This window comes from Oncorhynchus mykiss, chromosome 22, assembly GCF_057628025.1.
Source record: "Oncorhynchus mykiss isolate SJ-2025 chromosome 22, ASM5762802v1, whole genome shotgun sequence".
Taxonomy (NCBI): domain Eukaryota; kingdom Metazoa; phylum Chordata; class Actinopteri; order Salmoniformes; family Salmonidae; genus Oncorhynchus; species Oncorhynchus mykiss.
The window spans coordinates 44,117,649-44,135,981 of NC_143043.1; the positions used below are offsets into that span (position 1 = coordinate 44,117,649).

Consider the following 18,333-nt stretch of genomic DNA (forward strand, 5'->3'; position numbering starts at 1 on the left):
TGATGTCTAAAGTAAAATGTTTACAATGCGCTCCCACATGTTTCTCATCTCCACTCCAATGAAAGACAATGATTTGTTACATGTTTAGTGTTTATTTAAAATACTCCATCTCCAAATTATTTTCAATTTAAAAACAGGTACATTTCACAGCTAGTAGCCTACATAGTAAGCACCAAAAAAAAGTATTTTTCCCCTTCTTTCTATGTAGTGAAGAAGTTATTTTACGCTTAGGGTCTGGGACGGGACAGGGCCTATGGTGCTGCCTCGACCAGTCTCTGAGGGGCTGGGACGGGACAGGGCCTATGGTGCTGCCTCGACCAGTCTCTGAGGGTCTGGGACGGGACAGGGCCTATGGTGCTGCCTCGACCAGTCTCTGAGGGGCTGGGACGGGACAGGGCCTATGGTGCTGCCTCGACCAGTCTCTTAGGGTCTGGGACGGGACAGGGCCTATGGTGCTGCCTCGACCAGTCTCTGAGGGGCTGGGACGGGACAGGGCCTATGGTGCTGCCTCGACCAGTCTCTGAGGGGCTGGGTTTGTGGCAGGTATCCTGGGGTGTTGGTTGGGCTGTAGAGGTCAGATATTGGTGCAGTTAATTTTGCATGGCTCAGTGCTCCAGGCGGGTGGACTTTTCACTTAAGGACCAATGGAAGTCTAAAATGAGCAAACTTCCCCCATTCCGGGGCACAGGGCCATGTGAAATTAACTCCACCATTGTGTCTGTCCAGTGAGAGCACAATGTTGGAGTGTGGCTGTCCTATGAGAGAGCAGTATTGGAGTGACAGATTTGTCGCTGACTAATGAGAGCACAACGCTGAAGTGTGGCTGGCCTATGAGAGCACAGCGTTGGAACGGCGGATGCCCACCAGGTTGTCAGCGCTGAAGGACCTCCTCATGGCCGCTCGGCTCAGGTCCTTGTACTTGTCTTCACACAGTCTGGAGATGGCCTGGACAACACAATACACAGGCTCATTGGCTTCATACCTGATGCACTGGTTAATAACACTTCCCTTTTGACCATTCATGTCTCAGCAGCCATCCTTTTTTGCTACCTGTAAGCTCCATCATATCCTTCGCCACCATACCCACCACCATCATATCCTTCACCATCATATCCTTCACCATCATACCCACCACCCACCACCATCATATCCTTCACCACCATATCCTTCACCATCATATCCTTCGCCACCATACCCACCACCATCATATCCTTCACCATCATATCCTTCACCATCATACCCACCACCCTTCACCATCATATCCTTCACCATCATACCCACCACCCTTCACCATCATATCCTTCACCATCGTACCCACCACCCACCACCATCATATCCTTCACCATCATATCCTTCGCCACCATACCCACCACCATCATATCCTTCATCATATCCTTCACCATCATACCCACCACCCTTCACCATCATATCCTTCACCATCATACCCACCACCCTTCACCATCATATCCTTCGCCACCATACCCACCACCATCATATCCTTCACCATCATATCCTTCACTATCATACCCACCACCCTTCACCATCATTTCCTTCACCACCATATCCACCACCCTTCACCACCTTACCTCCAGTTTCTGTGCCCTCTCGTTGCTGAGTGGCTCGAGGGGAAAGAGGAGGTTGTTGTCCTCGGCCAGAGATCGCAGGTCAAAGTAGTACTTAGCATAAACACTGGCCGGTACGTTGATGTTGAACTGCAGAAGTTCCAGGAAGTGACGCTCCATCTCGTTCCTGACGGAAGGAGAGCGGATTAAACAGGGTTAATAGAGACTTCTAATACAACAAAAAAGTTGCCCTCAGGCACAGATCTAGGATCAACCCTGACAATGAGTGAGGGAGAAATGCCAAATAGATCAACGATAGGGGTAACGTCGTCAACCACTGACTAGGGCGAGAGTCTAACCAATAGCAAAACCTTGTCTTTCCCTTACAGCAGCAAGGAGAAGGGTGCAGGTCTACAGGACTGCTATTCAACCCATCTTATTCAAATGTTTATTATTTAAAAAATGTAAAATATATTCTTCCCCAAGTAATTACAGGAATTACATAAAAAAATAAAAATACAACTCAACCAACTAGAGCAACTGAGGGCTGGCCTATTCATTCTGACAATGAAGACCCATACGGCTCGCTTCATGTCTCTCCTGAACAGATTCGCCTCATCATCCTTATCACCATGACAATAAAAGAGCTGCATGCCAGTCACCACGGAGACAACATCCAGGATGCTTTGTGGGAGAGAAGACATGAGGGCCAGGGTGGCTGGAGGGTGTGTGTTGGAAGGCTGGTCTCCCAGGGCAACTAATGGAGTGTGTGAGGGCTACTGCCATTATGTAGGAGAGATGAGAGCCACTCCAGACTCCCCAGCTCACAAAGACATGACAGTAGACTGCAAATCCAAAGTAGAGCGGGAGGGACATGGGCTCACACACACAGGGTGGCGGTAGCCCAGAGCATTGGGCCAGTAACCGTAGCTAGAATTCCAGAGCTGACCAGATATAGATATTTTTTTAAATGTCAATCTGCCCTTGAGCAAGGCACTTAACCCCAATTTCTCCCAGGTTGCTGTTGATAATGGCTGACCCTGGATGTGACCCCACTCTGAGGGTGTCTGAGGAGGAGTTTGGAGATGCAAAAAAAAACAAAAAACATTTCTATTTCATAATACACTGTCATGTGTGAAACAGAACAAATATAAGCACCCCTTATTTGACACATGTACAAACTCCAACAACAACCTAACTTAAGAGACAACAGCCAACTCCAGCCCACTCTAAAAGCCAATAGAATTTCAGCCAGTAGTTTAGTAAGGAGCAGCCTACTGATGGCTTGGAGATCCTGTATACAACCAGTACTCCGCCTCCCTCAATGTCCCTCTCTGGGCCAAGTCTTCACTCCTTTGGTGCCCAAAGCAGGGTCTTCATCTCACACAGCCCTGATGAGAGCTAAAGACTGTACCAGTCTATAGACTACAGCCCAATGAATGATTATCAGACCAGGGGGGAAGAAGGCTCCAGTCTACATCTGTTCTCCACCTGAAACATGGTCATGATGAATCACTACCAAACCAGCCCCCAAATCACTACCAAACCAGCCGCCAAATCACTACCAAACCAGCCCCCAAATCACTACCAAACCAGCCCCCAAATCACTACCAAACCAGCCCCCAAATCACTACCAAACCAGCCCCAGCCCCCACCAAACCAGCCCCAGCCCCCAAATCACTACCAAACCAGCCCCCACCCCCAAATCACTACCAAACCAGCCCCCGCCCTCAAAGTGAAAATAACATATCTGAAGCTGAACATTAAAGTACGGTTTAGGTTGGCACAATAGTGAGAAAGGTGTATCTTGAGTGTGTGTGTGTGTCCTGTCCACTCACATGTCCTCCACGGTGATGTCTTTGAGGATCTGGCAGTAGTCTACGTTCCACACGGCCTGGTCGTCCCACACCTTGGACGCCAGCAGGATGGCTCCCAGTACGATACGCTTCCAGTTGCAGGGACAGATGTCTATCTCAGCGTAGGTCAGCAGACGCTCCAGGTACACCTGGTGAGGTTAGAGGTCTTTGATAAACCTGAGCTGGTTATTTCCATTCAGAAATGCCATGTGCCCAACATAGAAAACCAGTAGGGAAAGGGGCATGTTATTGATTATTTATCCTATATACACACACAAGTGAGAAATACTACTTTGTTATGGTTGGAGTCCAGGAAATAAGGAATGCTTGATATATTAGGACCAATTGTATTAATCAAATGCAGGTCTGTTTAAATTGAAACTAGGCTCTGTTCATTTGGGCTCCTGAGTGGCGCAGCGGTTTAAGGCACTGCATCTCAGTGCTAGAGGCCTCACTACTAACCCTGGTTCGATTCCAGGCCATATCACAATCGGCTGTGATTGGGAGTCCCATAGGGTGGCGCACAATTGGCCCAGCGTCATCCAGGTTAGGGTTTGGCCGGGGTAGGGTAGGGTTTGGCCGGGGTAGGCCGTCATTGTAAATAAGAATTTGTTCTTAACTGACTTGCCCAGTTAAATAAAAAGTTTTTTTTTTAATGTACTTCGTCAATGGTTTCTATTACTCTGCTGCCCCCCTGTGGTGCATTAGTGCAGATGTATTCTAGCGTCTCATGTAGGTTAATACAATCCCACAACACCTAGTGAATAATACAGTACATTATAATTTAGCAGACGCTTTCATCCAAAGTGATTTTAGGTATGGGTGGTCCCAGGAATCAAACCCACTACCCTGGCGTTACAAGTGCCATGCTCTACCAACGGAGCTACAATACATGTACAGTTGAAGTCGGAAGTTTACATACACTTAGGTTGAAGTCGTTAAAACTATTATTTTTTTCAACCACTCCACAAATGGACATCTACTTTGTGCATGACACAAGCAACTTTTCCAACAATTGTTTACAGACAGGTTATTCCACTTAGAATTCACTGTGTCAGAAGTTTACATACACTAAGTTGACTGTGCCTTTAAATAGCTTGGAAAATTCCAGAAATTGATGTCATGGCTTTAGCCTATCAGAAGCTTCTAATTGATATTTGAGTCAATTGGAGGTGTACCTGTGGATATATTTCAAGACATACCTCCAAACTCAGGGACTGGTGCACTTCACAAAATAGATGGCATCATGAGGACGGAAAATGATGTGGATATATTGAATTAACATCTCAAGACATCAGTCAGGAAGTTAAAGCTTGGTCGCAAATGGGTCTTCCAAATGGACAATGACCCCAAGCTTACTTCCAAAGTTGTGGCAAAATGGCTTAAGGACAACAAAGTCAAGGTGTTGGAGTGGCCATCACAAAGCTCTGACCTCAATCCTATAGAACATTTGTGGGCAGAACTGAAAAAGTGTGCGCGAGCAAGGAGGCCTACAAACCTGACTCAGTTACACCAGCTCTGTCAGGAGGAATGGGCCACAATTCACCCAACTTATTGTGGGAAGCTTGTGGAAGGCTACCCGAAATATTTGACCCAAGTTAAACAATTTAAAAGGCAATGCTACCAAATACTAATATGTAAACTTCTGACCCACTAGGAATGTGATGAAAGAAATAAAAGCTGAAACAAATCACTATTATTCTGACATTTCACATTCTTAAAATAAAGTGGTGATCCTAACTGACCGAAGACAGGGAATTTTACTAGGATTAAATGTCAGGAATTGTGAAAAACGGAGTTTAAATGTATTTCACTAAGTTGTATGTAAACTTCTGACTTCAACTGTATGTGTTTTGAGGGTTGCTGATTGAACTCCTCACCAAGGTGACGATGGCACACTCTGCAGTGAGCTGTGCAGCGCTGAATAGAGTTCTGACAAAGCGGTAGATGAGTTTGTGCTCAGGGTCCATAACAGAGTAGTTGTCGGGGACCTGCTCTCTCTGCAGGGAGAAGACAGTGTTAGACAACACATACCATCCCAGAGACAACACAAAACACACATTCATGTCTTGAATAGCACATAAAAGACTACCCCCCAACAAGATAAGGAAACATTTAAGTAATTTCTCAATTTCCTAATGGTTTTATATCGACTTTCCTACCAGAGCTAAACTAACTTCTTCATTCCCCCTGCAGTGGTATGTGCTATGCTGAAGTTGGAGCTAAGAGCAGTGGTATGTGCTATGCTGAAGTTGGAGCTAAGAGCAGTGGTATGTGCTATGCTGAAGTTGGAGCTAAGAGCAGTGGTATGTGCTATGCTGAAGTTGGAGCTAAGAGCAGTGGTATGTGCTATGCTGAAGTTGGAGCTAAGAGCAGTGGTATGTGCTATGCTGAAGTTGGAGCTAAGAGCAGTGGTATGTGCTATGCTGAAGTTGGAGCTAAGAGCAGTGGTATGTGCTATGCTGAAGTTGGAGCTAAGAGCAGTGGTATGTGCTATGCTGAAGTTGGAGCTAAGAGCAGTGGTATGTGCTATGCTGAAGTTGGAGCTAAGAGCAGTGGTATGTGCTATGCTGAAGTTGGAGCTAAGAGCAGTGGTATGTGCTATGCTGAAGTTGGAGCTAAGAGCAGTGGTATGTGCTATGCTGAAGTTGGAGCTAAGAGCAGTGGTATGTGCTATGCTGGGCTATGGGGCATATCAAGTTGCAGCGTAAGGTCTAAGAAGGGAGTGAGGAAGGTGGCTGATGCCAGATATTGATGTAGACAAGGGCTGAGAAACCAATACTGCCACATCTTCTGCAGACCTCTGTTTTGATGTAAACCTGTATTAGCAGGTCTTTGGAGTACATAACAGCTATTCACTTCCTGTAAACACATAACAGCTATTCACTTCCTGTAAACACATAACAGCTATTCACTTCCTGTAAACACATAACAGCTATTCACTTCCTGTAAACACATAACAGCTATTCACTTCCTGTAAACACATAACAGCTATTCACTTCCTGTAAACACATAACAGCTATTCACTTCCTGTAAACCCTGAGTGGATTATGGTCAAATTGAACCGACCACTCACCGATAAGGGGTGCATCTTCTCATCAAAAATGTCCAGTGACCTGTCTGAGTCCCTGAGAGAGACAGAGGAACAGAGGAAACGTCTCCACTACGAGCCAAATACTGTCCAATACAGACATTCTGCCAGAGGCCTCGAAGGCACCTTCTGATCCCCCATTTAAAGTAATACCTGTACATACTCAGACTGAACAAGTCAAAGCACTGCCACTCACCTGTTTTTAATGTGGTAGTATATTGCTAATGTAACACTGGAAAACAAAGACAGACAGAATTCATTAGGCCAGAGTTCAACTACAAAAGGTTTCCTGTGTGTGCCTATAAGAAGGTAGTGGGTACACACCATTTAATTGTGCTTTTCAAGTTAGGCTGGCTGACCGTGCTGTCATCTATAAAGATGGTGGAACAGGAACTGTACTTCTTAGAGAGAGGGCCAGGAGAGGTCTGCAAAATTAAACATGTGACATGGAAGTCAGACGCTGCTAATGTGGGCCCTGCTGAACCCAATCCTTCTGAGGTAATTGATGCTAACGTTAGCCTGTGGTGGCCTTAGCCAAATAATGACATCACCAATAAGTCACTCCTGGGTCATGAACTATTTCCAAGGTAAAAGGTTTGAAATGTGGCTAAACTGGGCCGTTGCTCTATAATACAGAGAGAAGGAGATGAGGTGGAGTTGAGGGTGAACACTCGCTAAACATTCACCAGGTCTCCTCTTTATCTGTGTCTGTCTTCTAGCTGACAGGACACCACAGGGGTTACAGCCTGTTCTATTGTGGTCAACTCAAGCTACATGAACACACACAGAATAGTAGCAGGCAAGGAGCCCTGCCTTTTATTTGACCAGGTCAAAGGTCTTGGCACTTAGCTAGTTATATTATTAGAGGTTGGTGTAAAAGAAGGCAGCCATAACCACAGCCAACCCTCTGCTTAACTACTTACACGGGTGGGAATTCACCTATATGGAACGGGCTAAATTGAAATGTTTCTTACGGAAGAATTATGGAAAGCATATGGGCTCCCGAGTGGCGCAGCTGTCTAAGGGACTGCATCTCAGTGCAAGTGGCATCACTACAGTCCTTGGTTCGAATCCAGGCTGTATCACATCCGGCCGTGATTGAGAGTCCCATAGGGCGGCGCCCAATTGGCCCAGCGTCGTCCGGGTTTGGCCGGGGTAGGCCGTCATTGTAAATAAGAATTTGTTCTTAACAAATTTGCCTAGTTAAATAAAGGTAAAATAAAAAAAGAATAACCATGGCAGCAATTAAAAAGGGAACAGTTTGGGGATTATGGGAAATGATTAGAGGAAAGGTGAGGACAACAGTTCACCTGACAGGACTGAATCCAAAACATTACATCGTTGATTTGGTGTGCATTTTACAGTTACTGTACTTATCGCCACATTTGTTGATAACGAAATCTAAAAATACTCTGGATACAATCAGCAACATGAGAAAATTCTTTGAAAATTTGGGGTTGGTGCAACATAAGAAAAATATTGCACATTTTCTTCACAATTCAACCAACATGGTCTCTTTCTGTTCAGGACAACCCAGGGTATAACGCCATGTCATCCTGTAACTATACAACTATACATCAGACAGTGATCATGAACCTTCACACTGTATATCACATGAGTTTTATGATATGGAAATGTGAAGTGCACATTTGGACTCAAAACGGTATTGATTATAATCTTCAACATCTCATCTTTCAAAATACATTGAGTCCTCGTAATTTACAGCATTTCCCCCTCACTCAAACAGCCAAAGGATTGGGGGCAACTTCCTGTCGTGTGATGTTCTATTTCAGAACGGCTGTTAGAGAGCTGTGAAGTGGAGACTGAGCTCTGACGTCATGTATAGCATGTTACTGTGTTACTGTACAGCCACTGAGCTCTGATGTCATGTATAGCATGTTACTTACTGTACAGCCACTGAGCTCTGATGTCATGTATAGCATGTTACTGTACAGACACTGAGCTCTGATGTCATGTATAGCATGTTACTGTACAGCCACTGAGCTCTGATGTCATGTATAGCATGTTACTGTACAGCCACTGAGCTCTGATGTCATGTATAGCATGTTACTGTACAGCCACTGAGCTCTGATGTCATGTATAGCATGTTACTTACTGTACAGCCACTGAGCTCTGATGTCATGTATAGCATGTTACTGTACAGACACTGAGCTCTGATGTCATGTATAGCATGTTACTTACTGTACAGCCACTGAGCTCTGATGTCATGTATAGCATGTTACTGTACAGACACTGAGCTCTGATGTCATGTATAGCATGTTACTTACTGTACAGCCACTGAGCTCTGATGTCATGTATAGCATGTTACTGTACAGCCACTGAGCTCTGATGTCATGTATAGCATGTTACTGTACAGCCACTGAGCTCTGATGTCATGTATAGCATGTTACTGTACAGACACTGATGTCATGTATAGCATGTTACTGTACAGCCACTGAGCTCTGATGTCATGTATAGCATGTTACTGTACAGACACTGATGTCATGTATAGCATGTTACTGTACAGCCACTGAGCTCTGATGTCATGTATAGCATGTTACTGTACAGCCACAGCTCTGATGTCATGTATAGCATGTTACTGTACAGCCACTGAGCTCTGACGTCATGTATAGCATGTTACTGTACAGACACTGATGTCATGTATAGCATGTTACTGTACAGCCACTGAGCTCTGATGTCATGTATAGCATGTTACTGTACAGCCACTGAGCTCTGATGTCATGTATAGCATGTTACTGTACAGCCACTGAGCTCTGACGTCATGTATAGCATGTTACTGTACAGCCACAGCTCTGATGTCATGTATAGCATGTTACTGTACAGACACTGAGCTCTGATGTCATGTATAGCATGTTACTGTACAGACACTGAGCTCTGATGTCATGTATAGCATGTTACTGTACAGCCACAGCTCTGATGTCATGTATAGCATGTTACTGTACAGCCACTGAGCTCTGACGTCATGTATAGCATGTTACTGTACAGACACTGAGCTCTGATGTCATGTATAGCATGTTACTGTACAGCCACAGCTCTGATGTCATGTATAGCATGTTACTGTACAGCCACTGAGCTCTGACGTCATGTATAGCATGTTACTGTACAGCCACTGTGGGACACTAAATTGGAACAATCTGTCCTTTTCAACCAGTATAAGGGCTACATCCTATAAGAGCTGACCAATAAGGTGTGATGGTCAGAGTGGCATTTGCATATACATGAGCTTGGTGTTGTCCTCTAGAGCAGAGGTTCTTAAACCTGTTTCAGCTCGAGACCCAAATGACAAATTGACCATCCTCCCGTGACCCAAATTGTCCTCCAGTGACCCAAGTTACGAGGAAAATGAGATTACAGATGTATTCTCACATGCACGCCCACACAGTAGGCCCACACAGTAGGCCCACACAGTAGGCCCACACAATTCATTATTTATTGTTGGTTAACACAAAATTAAAACTTCGTATTGAAATACTTACATGACTGACATGGTTTATGTGATTGCTTTTCCTCTTGTCTCGCACTGGAAGGAAAAACAAAATAGGCCATTACAGACCCAGACAAAACAGAAAATTTGGAATGATACTGAGTCACATTGTGCTTCTGAGAAAGCCATATCAGTCACTTCCAGTAGCCTAAGTACCATCTCTCTACATAGCTTGCTAGAGCAGAGACAAGGTTGGTTTACCACTGTACCAAGTAGCTAAAGTGCGTAAGACGAGAGTTTGAGATGTGTTCCGTATTGGCTGACATGGCGTTATGATCATTTCTGCTGTGTGATGTGTTGTGACCAGGGTAGAGTACTTACATTCGCTGTCTGTCTGGGACTTGCAGAGGAAGATGGTGCTGGCTCTGGCATGGTCTGATGGGTTGGACTCCTGGGCCAGTTCTGGAACACAAAGACACCGCTGACCATTAGAAACAAAGTAGACAACAAGAGTAATGAGACTAAGAAACAGAAGAACCTGACTTGGAAAGTTGGTGATCCAGAAAACCGCCTGTTTATGGGGTAAACTACCTTAGTTCACCTGAGGTGAGTATGTTGACTTGAAGCTGGTGAGTGGAAAATGAGACCTGACAGACAGAACAGTGACCTGTAGCTTACTGAACCTAAACAATAATGCCTGAGAACCCGGGAATTATCGTGACAACTCCCGACAAGGGCTGTTCTGAGGCGAAGTTATCACATGATAATTCCAGGGTTTGAAGCCTATATGTTGCCAACATATTTATGAAAATATTCATTAAAAACATTTTAAAACGTAAATTTGTTTTTACATTCTAAAGTTTGCTACCCAAGCGGGCTGGTCTTAGTTGTTTTCTCTTGTTGACCCAGTCGTTGGTTCTAATCTTTCGATTCATTCAACGTTGCTATGCTAAACAAGTCATTGACATGTAGATAGCTAGCAGAGACTCAATGATGATGAGACAAGAACTTCAATAATGAATGTAATAAATATCCAATAGGCCTACATAGGCAACAACTTATGGTTGGTGAGCCTGAGGTAACCAAGCTAGTTGGGGATGTTAACAGTGACGTTTCCGTTGATAGCACAGGACTGGGAGAACTAGCTGCTGTCCTGGTGCCGCTTGGTGACAGCCAGTGCTTAGCTTGCCTCTTCGCATTTGTAAAATTATACATTGTTGCCTCGGTCAGAGGCAGACAGCTAGGTTTATAACCCCCAACTGTTGCAAACCAAATAGTAGCATGAAAAAATGTGTAGACTCTCCCCACGAGTGAGATGAAGTTTATGAATTTCCTGCCTGGGCTACAGACAGTGGAATTATGACATTAACAAGAAATTGTATTTTGTGGGAGTTGTCCCATATCAACCAATCAGCACAACCTGTTCTATAATGTACCATACGGTACAGGATGTCACTCAACCATTAGAACTATCCCTGTGCTGCAGTACCTGGAAGGAATGCATGCCATTACAGTACCTAGTGATGGGGAAAATGGATACAGTTACAGCACATTCAGAGACCTTGACACATATCAGCAGCTAAGGATGGTGATCCTATTGTATCGTGAGATCCCTGGCAATTCCCAGGCCTACTTTTACCCAGTTAGATGGATGAATGAATGAGTGAGTACGTGTGTGTACAGCAGCCAGGCTATGTAACAAAACACACTTGGACAGCAGGAGCGTCGGATTCTAATGATGCAGATGAATCTGATGACCTCCTTTGCAACCACACCACATTACAGGCTCAATGGTCAGGTGGAGCTATTAGACAGCCTCATCCTACCCTAACGTATTAACAGCTACATCTGTCTGGGATTGGGTGCTCCTGGTCTGGATCAGACGTGGCAGGCAGGGCCAGGGGGATGCGAGGCCAGGCGGGTTGGCTTGGCAGCGTGTGCGGGGATGGTGGTATGGGACTGGCAGGGCGGGGGCAACAAGGAGACCTTTGTCTGGGGTCTCTGTGGAAAACACAGTCCTCACTCTACACCCCTCCCACACTGGCCAGCACGCTGAGAAACAGGAAGTGGGAGTAGTCATGCCAACCCATCTGCAGACAGGCTACCGAACCAAACAGTGTGTTCTTTACAGAGCATAGGGCAGCGACTAGCAGGTAGACTAGCCAACATGTAGTCTTTTACAACACAAACCATGGTGCGACACAAAGTTATTCAGCCTATCAGATCCACTAAGATGAGTCGGTCAGACAACATCATGGGATTACTCCAGCCTAGATAAGATGGAGCCTCAGCTCCCCTCCCCAGCCACACAGCTCCACTCTCCTCCCTCCACCAACCTCCATCAATCACTCCCTGGCCTTTCCCTGGACTGGAGTCTTCCTGCCGGGAGAATACCTTGCAGCACTAAGGGTGGGCGAGGCCTGGTTGGCATGTTAAGGCGTCAGCATGCTTCAGTTCAACTGGCGCTTAGCCCAACTCGCTTATCCCAACCGAACGAATGTGCTCACATATTTCCTTGAAAGACCTTTGCTTGAAAAACGAGAAGAAAAAAAATAAATAGAGGCAATAGTACGGTTTGTCCATTTTGAGACACTGTAGCCAGTATACACTTCCTCAAAAGTCAGAATTATTCTGAGATAACTCAATAAATCTATCATTAATTTAAATTTTTGCTGAGGAGCTCTTAGTCGTGCAATTTTAAGAACAAACACGTCACAAAATGTACGCGACCAATCAAATTTGATTTGAAGAGGGCACGACAACACCTCTTCCCCCTCAGGTGGCTGAAAAAAATGTCTCATGGTCCCCAGATCCTTAAAAGTTTCTATAACTGCACCATTGAGAGCATCTTGACTGGCTTGGTATGGCAACTAATGATTACCTAGTCACTTTTACACCTACCTATATGTACATATTACCTCCTACCCCTGCACATTGACTCGGTACTGGTACTCCTTGTATATAGTCTTATTTTATTGTGTTACCATTTCCTTGTTTGATAATTTTGTCTTACTTTTTAACTCTGCATTGCTGGGGGAGGGCTCGTAAGTAAGCATATCACGGTGAAGTCTACACCTGTTGTATTCGGCGTGTGACATACAATTTGATTTGGCTGAGCTAGTTGGGCTGGTACTGTGGAATGCCCTTATCACTGAGATCAATGATGGTGGCAACAACAGTCTGAGCTCCTCTGCTCTCAGTCATTGTGGGTCTGAATGGATGAGTGCACGATGCCTGGTGTTGCAGCAGCAGGAAGTGTGTGTGTGGTTTTACCCCAGGAGTGTAACACCATGCAGGTGTAGTCTAAAGCTGTAGTCTAAAGCTGTAAACAACCAGCAACATCAAACCCTGCTGAGAGGGAGGGGCCGGACACCAGGGGGCTATAGATCAAATAGCCCTCCTTCCCAATTGGTAGCCTCATCTCACCTAACTTTATTTGCATGTAATTCAGTTGGCTACAAGCCTCGGAGGTGTATGAGAAAGAGTGTGTTAAAAAGACTAAATGGATGTTGTATATTTTAGTACTGCATCTCTACTGATGCAACTACCACAGCCAATGAGAATGTAGATTTGGAGGAAACCAACCAAACACAGGACAGACCCTTACCGGTTCTGTCTTTCTCGTAACCAGTCACATTCTGTAAATATTTCCAATCCTAGCTATGCTGTCGGGTGTGTGACACCTACCGTCAGGGACTTCTCTGTCGCTGATGTGCTGCAGGTACGGGCCGGTGTCGTCACTCACGGCCGTAATTATTTGGTAGTCTTCGTGGCGGTCCACCGGTTGCCTTGGTAGCTTTGGGCTCTCCTCGGGCGACACGCAGCATGAAACCGTATTCCCCATTCCAAACCAGGGATAACCTCAACACTAATTAAGTAGTGCAAAGTTCCTTCAAATCAAGGATGCCAGATATTTAGCTTTACTGCTGCATACATACATTACATAAGCCTATGATTCAGCTACAAGTCCTAGGATTAAAAAAAAAAACACATCTGTAATTAAAACAGAGATGAGAGAAACACGTAAATGGTCAACTAAATTGTGGACCAGTAATGTCAATAAATTGCAACCCTGGCCATCTGAGTGTGTGCTCCGTCCGCACCATGAATCAGATTGCTGGCTGCACGGCAAAATAAAAATCGATGTTTGTTCGAGTGCTCTATGCTCTATTATTTACAGGGTTGCTAACTAACGAAACGAATTATTTGTAACACTGAGGTAATCAAGCAGCTGTTTAAATCCGAGCATTACAAGCGGTTGCCCATTCATCATTCCTTTGCGAAATCAGCTAGCAGCAATGGAACATTGTCTGTAGGATAGATTAACTAGTTAGCTCGTCCCTTTAATAACTTTGCCAATATGCATCAACGCCTCCGGAGCTGCCGTTTAAACAATCATTTAACGAAAAAAAACTACTCCACTCATATGCCACTAGCTAGTTCTTCCACGCATGGATCCCCAATAGTTTCCGAACAGGGATTCCCAATTGTCCGAGATAGGACTGGCGTGAGAGATCTTTCTTGGATTCCCAATCCCAGGATCAGACGACAACTTTATCCGAGGCTTGAGGCCTACACTAACGTAGCTACCCGCTTGATAAAGAAATCAAAGCCGGGGAGTTTCAAATCATTTAGTGAATGTAATCTGGTCAAGCCTTGTCGGAGTTAATTTTCGATCTCACAACTTGTGGACTAAAAAAAAGCTACGTTATCCCCTCCTCTCCACCGGCCAGTTCTGCGGTCCGCTACCCGCCACCACCGCCATCAGCTCTGAACACACCGCTGCCTGGGCTGCGTTCAGTACGCTTTTACGTTTGGAACGTTCAATTGAACGGAACATGTGACTATAGCAAAAACAATGAATAAATAAATACAATTGCTTTTAATTCTTAATTTAGGGTTGGAGTTCAGGTTAAAATCACATTATAGGAAGATAAATTGTTGAAATAAGAGGGGTTTCTGACTTTCTGGGAGTGGTAACTAGTGACGATCGTACTGAACGACCAGTTGTCGGGAAGGGTTGGGGAACGCTGTCAGCATAGCCACTGCCCTTTAAATTCGCAAATTCGTCACTCATTGCTTCAAGCCACACCTCGCCACACCCACCAAACGCGAGCAAACGATCCTCAACGTCTGTTCAAGAACGTACACGAACGTTTTGGGGAAACGAGTCGTTAAGTACAAACCGTTCCGTAACGTAGCAAACGTTCAAGCGAACTGAACGCACATCTGGCACGCAGAGTTGACCCACCCACTTACAGAACCATAAACTACTCAAAACAAAGGGGAATGTTTCGATGGCAGTTGGTTGAAACACGTGTCAGTCTAAATTCATTCTGACCAATAACTATATTCAGTACATACATCTTCATCCCTATTGGTCTTTATAAATCAAGAGTGTCCTTCTCTCATTGCTCTATGAACATGTCAATCATCCACCCATAGAAAGACAACCTCTTGGCTAATCGTACATTTGATTGGACAAAAACCACGGAGAGGACTGTACCTAAATTATACCAATGCAGCCGTTTAAAAATACCTTTATTTTATTTTTATTATTTTTATTATTAAACAGTAACGTGCAAAACCCCAGAAACAGAACAGCCAGAGGGATTCCACAAATAAGCAAGAGAAAAAATAATAAAAATACAAATCCACATTATATCAATTAAAATACAGACATGTAGGGAATACATGTTTTAGACATTTTGTTCTGTATACGTTTCAATGATTCTAAATAGTTTTCCAAATCAGATTTTTTTTAAATAAGAAAAGGGCCTTTTTCTTCATAAATTTTGATTTGTGTATGAAACATTTTTATTAATAACATAAAGAGATTTATGACATCTCACGTTCAATTGTGGAATCAGTGTAGTAAAATTATATGTCAAAGTTAGATATTTCAAAGTTTGTGTGCATTTTGTTGCCAAGATATAGTTTTGCATCAGCCTAGAATACTTCACTATGTAAACAATGACAGAATAAGTGTTCAATAGATTCAGTTTCTAGTTCACAAAAACTGCATTCACTGGTAACATCAGGTATATACTTAGAAATCAAGCTATTACATGGATAGAATCTATGGATAATCTGAAAGGAGATCTCCTTTACTTTATTGGTCACCATAAATGTGTGTGGAGTGAGCCAAGCACGGCTCCAGTTTACATCAAACGATGAAAAACAGCAAAATATCACAGAGGGAATAGACTTCCTATAGAAAACATTCCTTAATAAACAATTGTTGAATTTCTTATCTACTAAGCCTATGCCATTCACCTGGATATCGCTTACAATAGGAGATATTCCAAAGTACGCATTACTCTGAAGTAAAGCTTTTATCCCACTAGGTATAGTTTTTATAAGTGTCTTATATTCCTTGTTTGAAACCTCAAAGTTATATCTTTCCATAAATTCTCACCACGTAAATAGATTCCCACTAATACTAACTAATTGGCTGACAAGGACAATGTTTTTCGAGAACCAGATACGGTTAAATAACATCTTGTTTCCATGTAATATCAACCCATTAGTCCATATAAAACATTTATGAGGTGAAAAGTTGTGTTTATATAGCAAAGCCCAGCACATTAAAGCCTGCTTGTGAAAAGCCAACAATTTCACAGGAAGTTTACCCTCAATATAGGGACATTGTAGTAAAAAATGTAAGCCCTCTGAGCTTCTGAAAAACAAAATGAGGTATAATATTCCAGAAACGATGAGGATTTTTTATGTACCTTTTAATCCAGTTGACCTTTGATATCTGATTGAAGAGAGTGAAGTCTAAGACATTTAGACCGCCGTCACAAACCCTGTTGGTGATAACATCTCTTTTTATCTTATGTGGCTTGTTTTTCCATATGAAGTTGTACAAAAGCCTATCTAAGGTACAGCAAGGGGATTTGGGAATGTCAACAGATGAAAAAAGATAGGATGCACGAAGCCCCTCAGCTTTGGATAAAAGCACCCTTCCTTGAAGACTTAAATCCCTCCCTAAGGATGAGGATATATATATCTTTTTTCTTTTCAGAACAAACATCTCACATTTGGACTGTGATTGTTTTTTAAATTAAGCTTCTTAGCTTTTGCTAGGACTGTCTGGGAGTGGTCTGAGTGAGGAGAGGAAACCAGAACATTTGCTGCTATTGGCAGAGAGGTTTGGAATTGTCTTTTTTATTGGCGTGTTAACTCATTTCCTGCATGGTGGTGTCACCATACAAGGCCAAAACTCAACTGAACATTTATTACAGGCTGAAATTACAGCCAGTCTTTTCAAATCAAATCATATCAAAATGTATTAGTCACATGCACCGAATACAATAGGTGTAGGTAGACCTTACAGTGAAATGCTTATTTACAAGCCCTTAAACCACAGTGCAGTTTAAAAAAATACAGATAAGAATAAGAGATAAAAGTAACAAGTAATTAAAGAGCAGCAGTAAAAAATAACAATATATACAGGGGGATGCCGGTACAGAGTCAGTGTGTGGCGGCACCGGTTAGTTGAGGTAGTATGTACATGTAGGTAGAGTTTTCAAAGTGACTATGCATAGATGACAACAGAGAGTGGCAGTGGTGTGGAGATGGGAGGTGGGGGGGGGGGGGGGCAATGCAAATAGTCTGGGTAGCCATTTGACTAGATGTTCAGGAGTCTTATGGCTTGGGGGTAGAAGCTGTTTAGAAGCCTCTTGGACCTAGACTTGGCGCTCTGGTACCGGTTGCCATGTGGTAGCAGGGAGAACAGTCTATGACTAGGGTGGCTGGAGTCTTTGACAATTTTTAGGGCCTTTTCTCTAACACCGCCTGGTATAGAGGTCCTGGATGGAAGGAAGCTTGGCCCCAGTGATGTAATGGGCCGTTCACACTACCATCTAATTAATGCCCACTACCCTACTACCCCCTTATCAGACAGCTCTTACTCTAAAAGGTCATTATCATAATTTTACAATATTATTCCAACCTCATAGTGTGGACATACTATATACAATACCACTCAAAAGTTTGGACACCTACTCATTCCAGGGTTTTTCTCTTTTTTTTTACTATTTTCCACATTGTTCGGAATCATGTAGTAACCAAAGAAGTGTTAAACAAATAAAAATATATTTTAGATTTTATATTCTTCAAAGTAGCCACCCTTTGCATTGATGACAGGTTTGCACACTCTTTGCATTCTCTTAACCTGCTTTACGTGGAATGGTTTTCCAACAGTCTTGAAGGATGATGAGCAGTTGTTGGCTGCTTTTCCTTCGCTGTGCGGTTTAACTCATCCCAAACCATCTCCGTTGGGTTGAGGTTGGGTGATTGTGGAGGCCAGGTCATCTGATACAGCACTCCATCAGCCTGCAGGTGTGTTGGGTCATTGTCCTGTTGAAAAACAAA

General features: G+C 43.7%; 1 protein-coding gene across 1 annotated transcript; it reads right to left on the reverse strand.

The window, feature by feature from the left end:
• Positions 1-72: 72 nt before the first annotated feature.
• On the reverse strand, positions 73-15,238 carry ccnyl1 (cyclin Y-like 1). Its single transcript, XM_036959286.2, has 10 exons — positions 13,642-15,238; positions 10,336-10,416; positions 10,007-10,050; positions 6,834-6,934; positions 6,706-6,741; positions 6,495-6,546; positions 5,299-5,418; positions 3,401-3,567; positions 1,587-1,749; positions 73-945 (listed from the first exon to the last, which is right to left on the reverse strand). Exons 1-10 carry the CDS (start codon positions 13,796-13,798, stop codon positions 829-831), a joined length of 1,038 nt encoding a protein of 345 aa, XP_036815181.2. The 5' UTR covers positions 13,799-15,238; the 3' UTR covers positions 73-828.
• Positions 15,239-18,333: the final 3,095 nt, after the last annotated feature.

Excerpts from the sequence above, each read along its gene's own strand:
- ccnyl1 (XM_036959286.2), bottom strand. The coding sequence starts at position 13,798 with ATGGGGAATACGGTTTCATGCTGCGTGTCGCCCGAGGAGAGCCCAAAG. Across the intron at positions 6,742-6,833 it reads TTGAAAAGCACAATTAAATG|TGTTACATTAGCAATATACT; the intron begins GTGTGTACCCAC and ends TTTGTTTTCCAG. Across the intron at positions 6,547-6,705 it reads TACTACCACATTAAAAACAG|GGACTCAGACAGGTCACTGG; the intron begins GTGAGTGGCAGT and ends TGTCTCTCTCAG.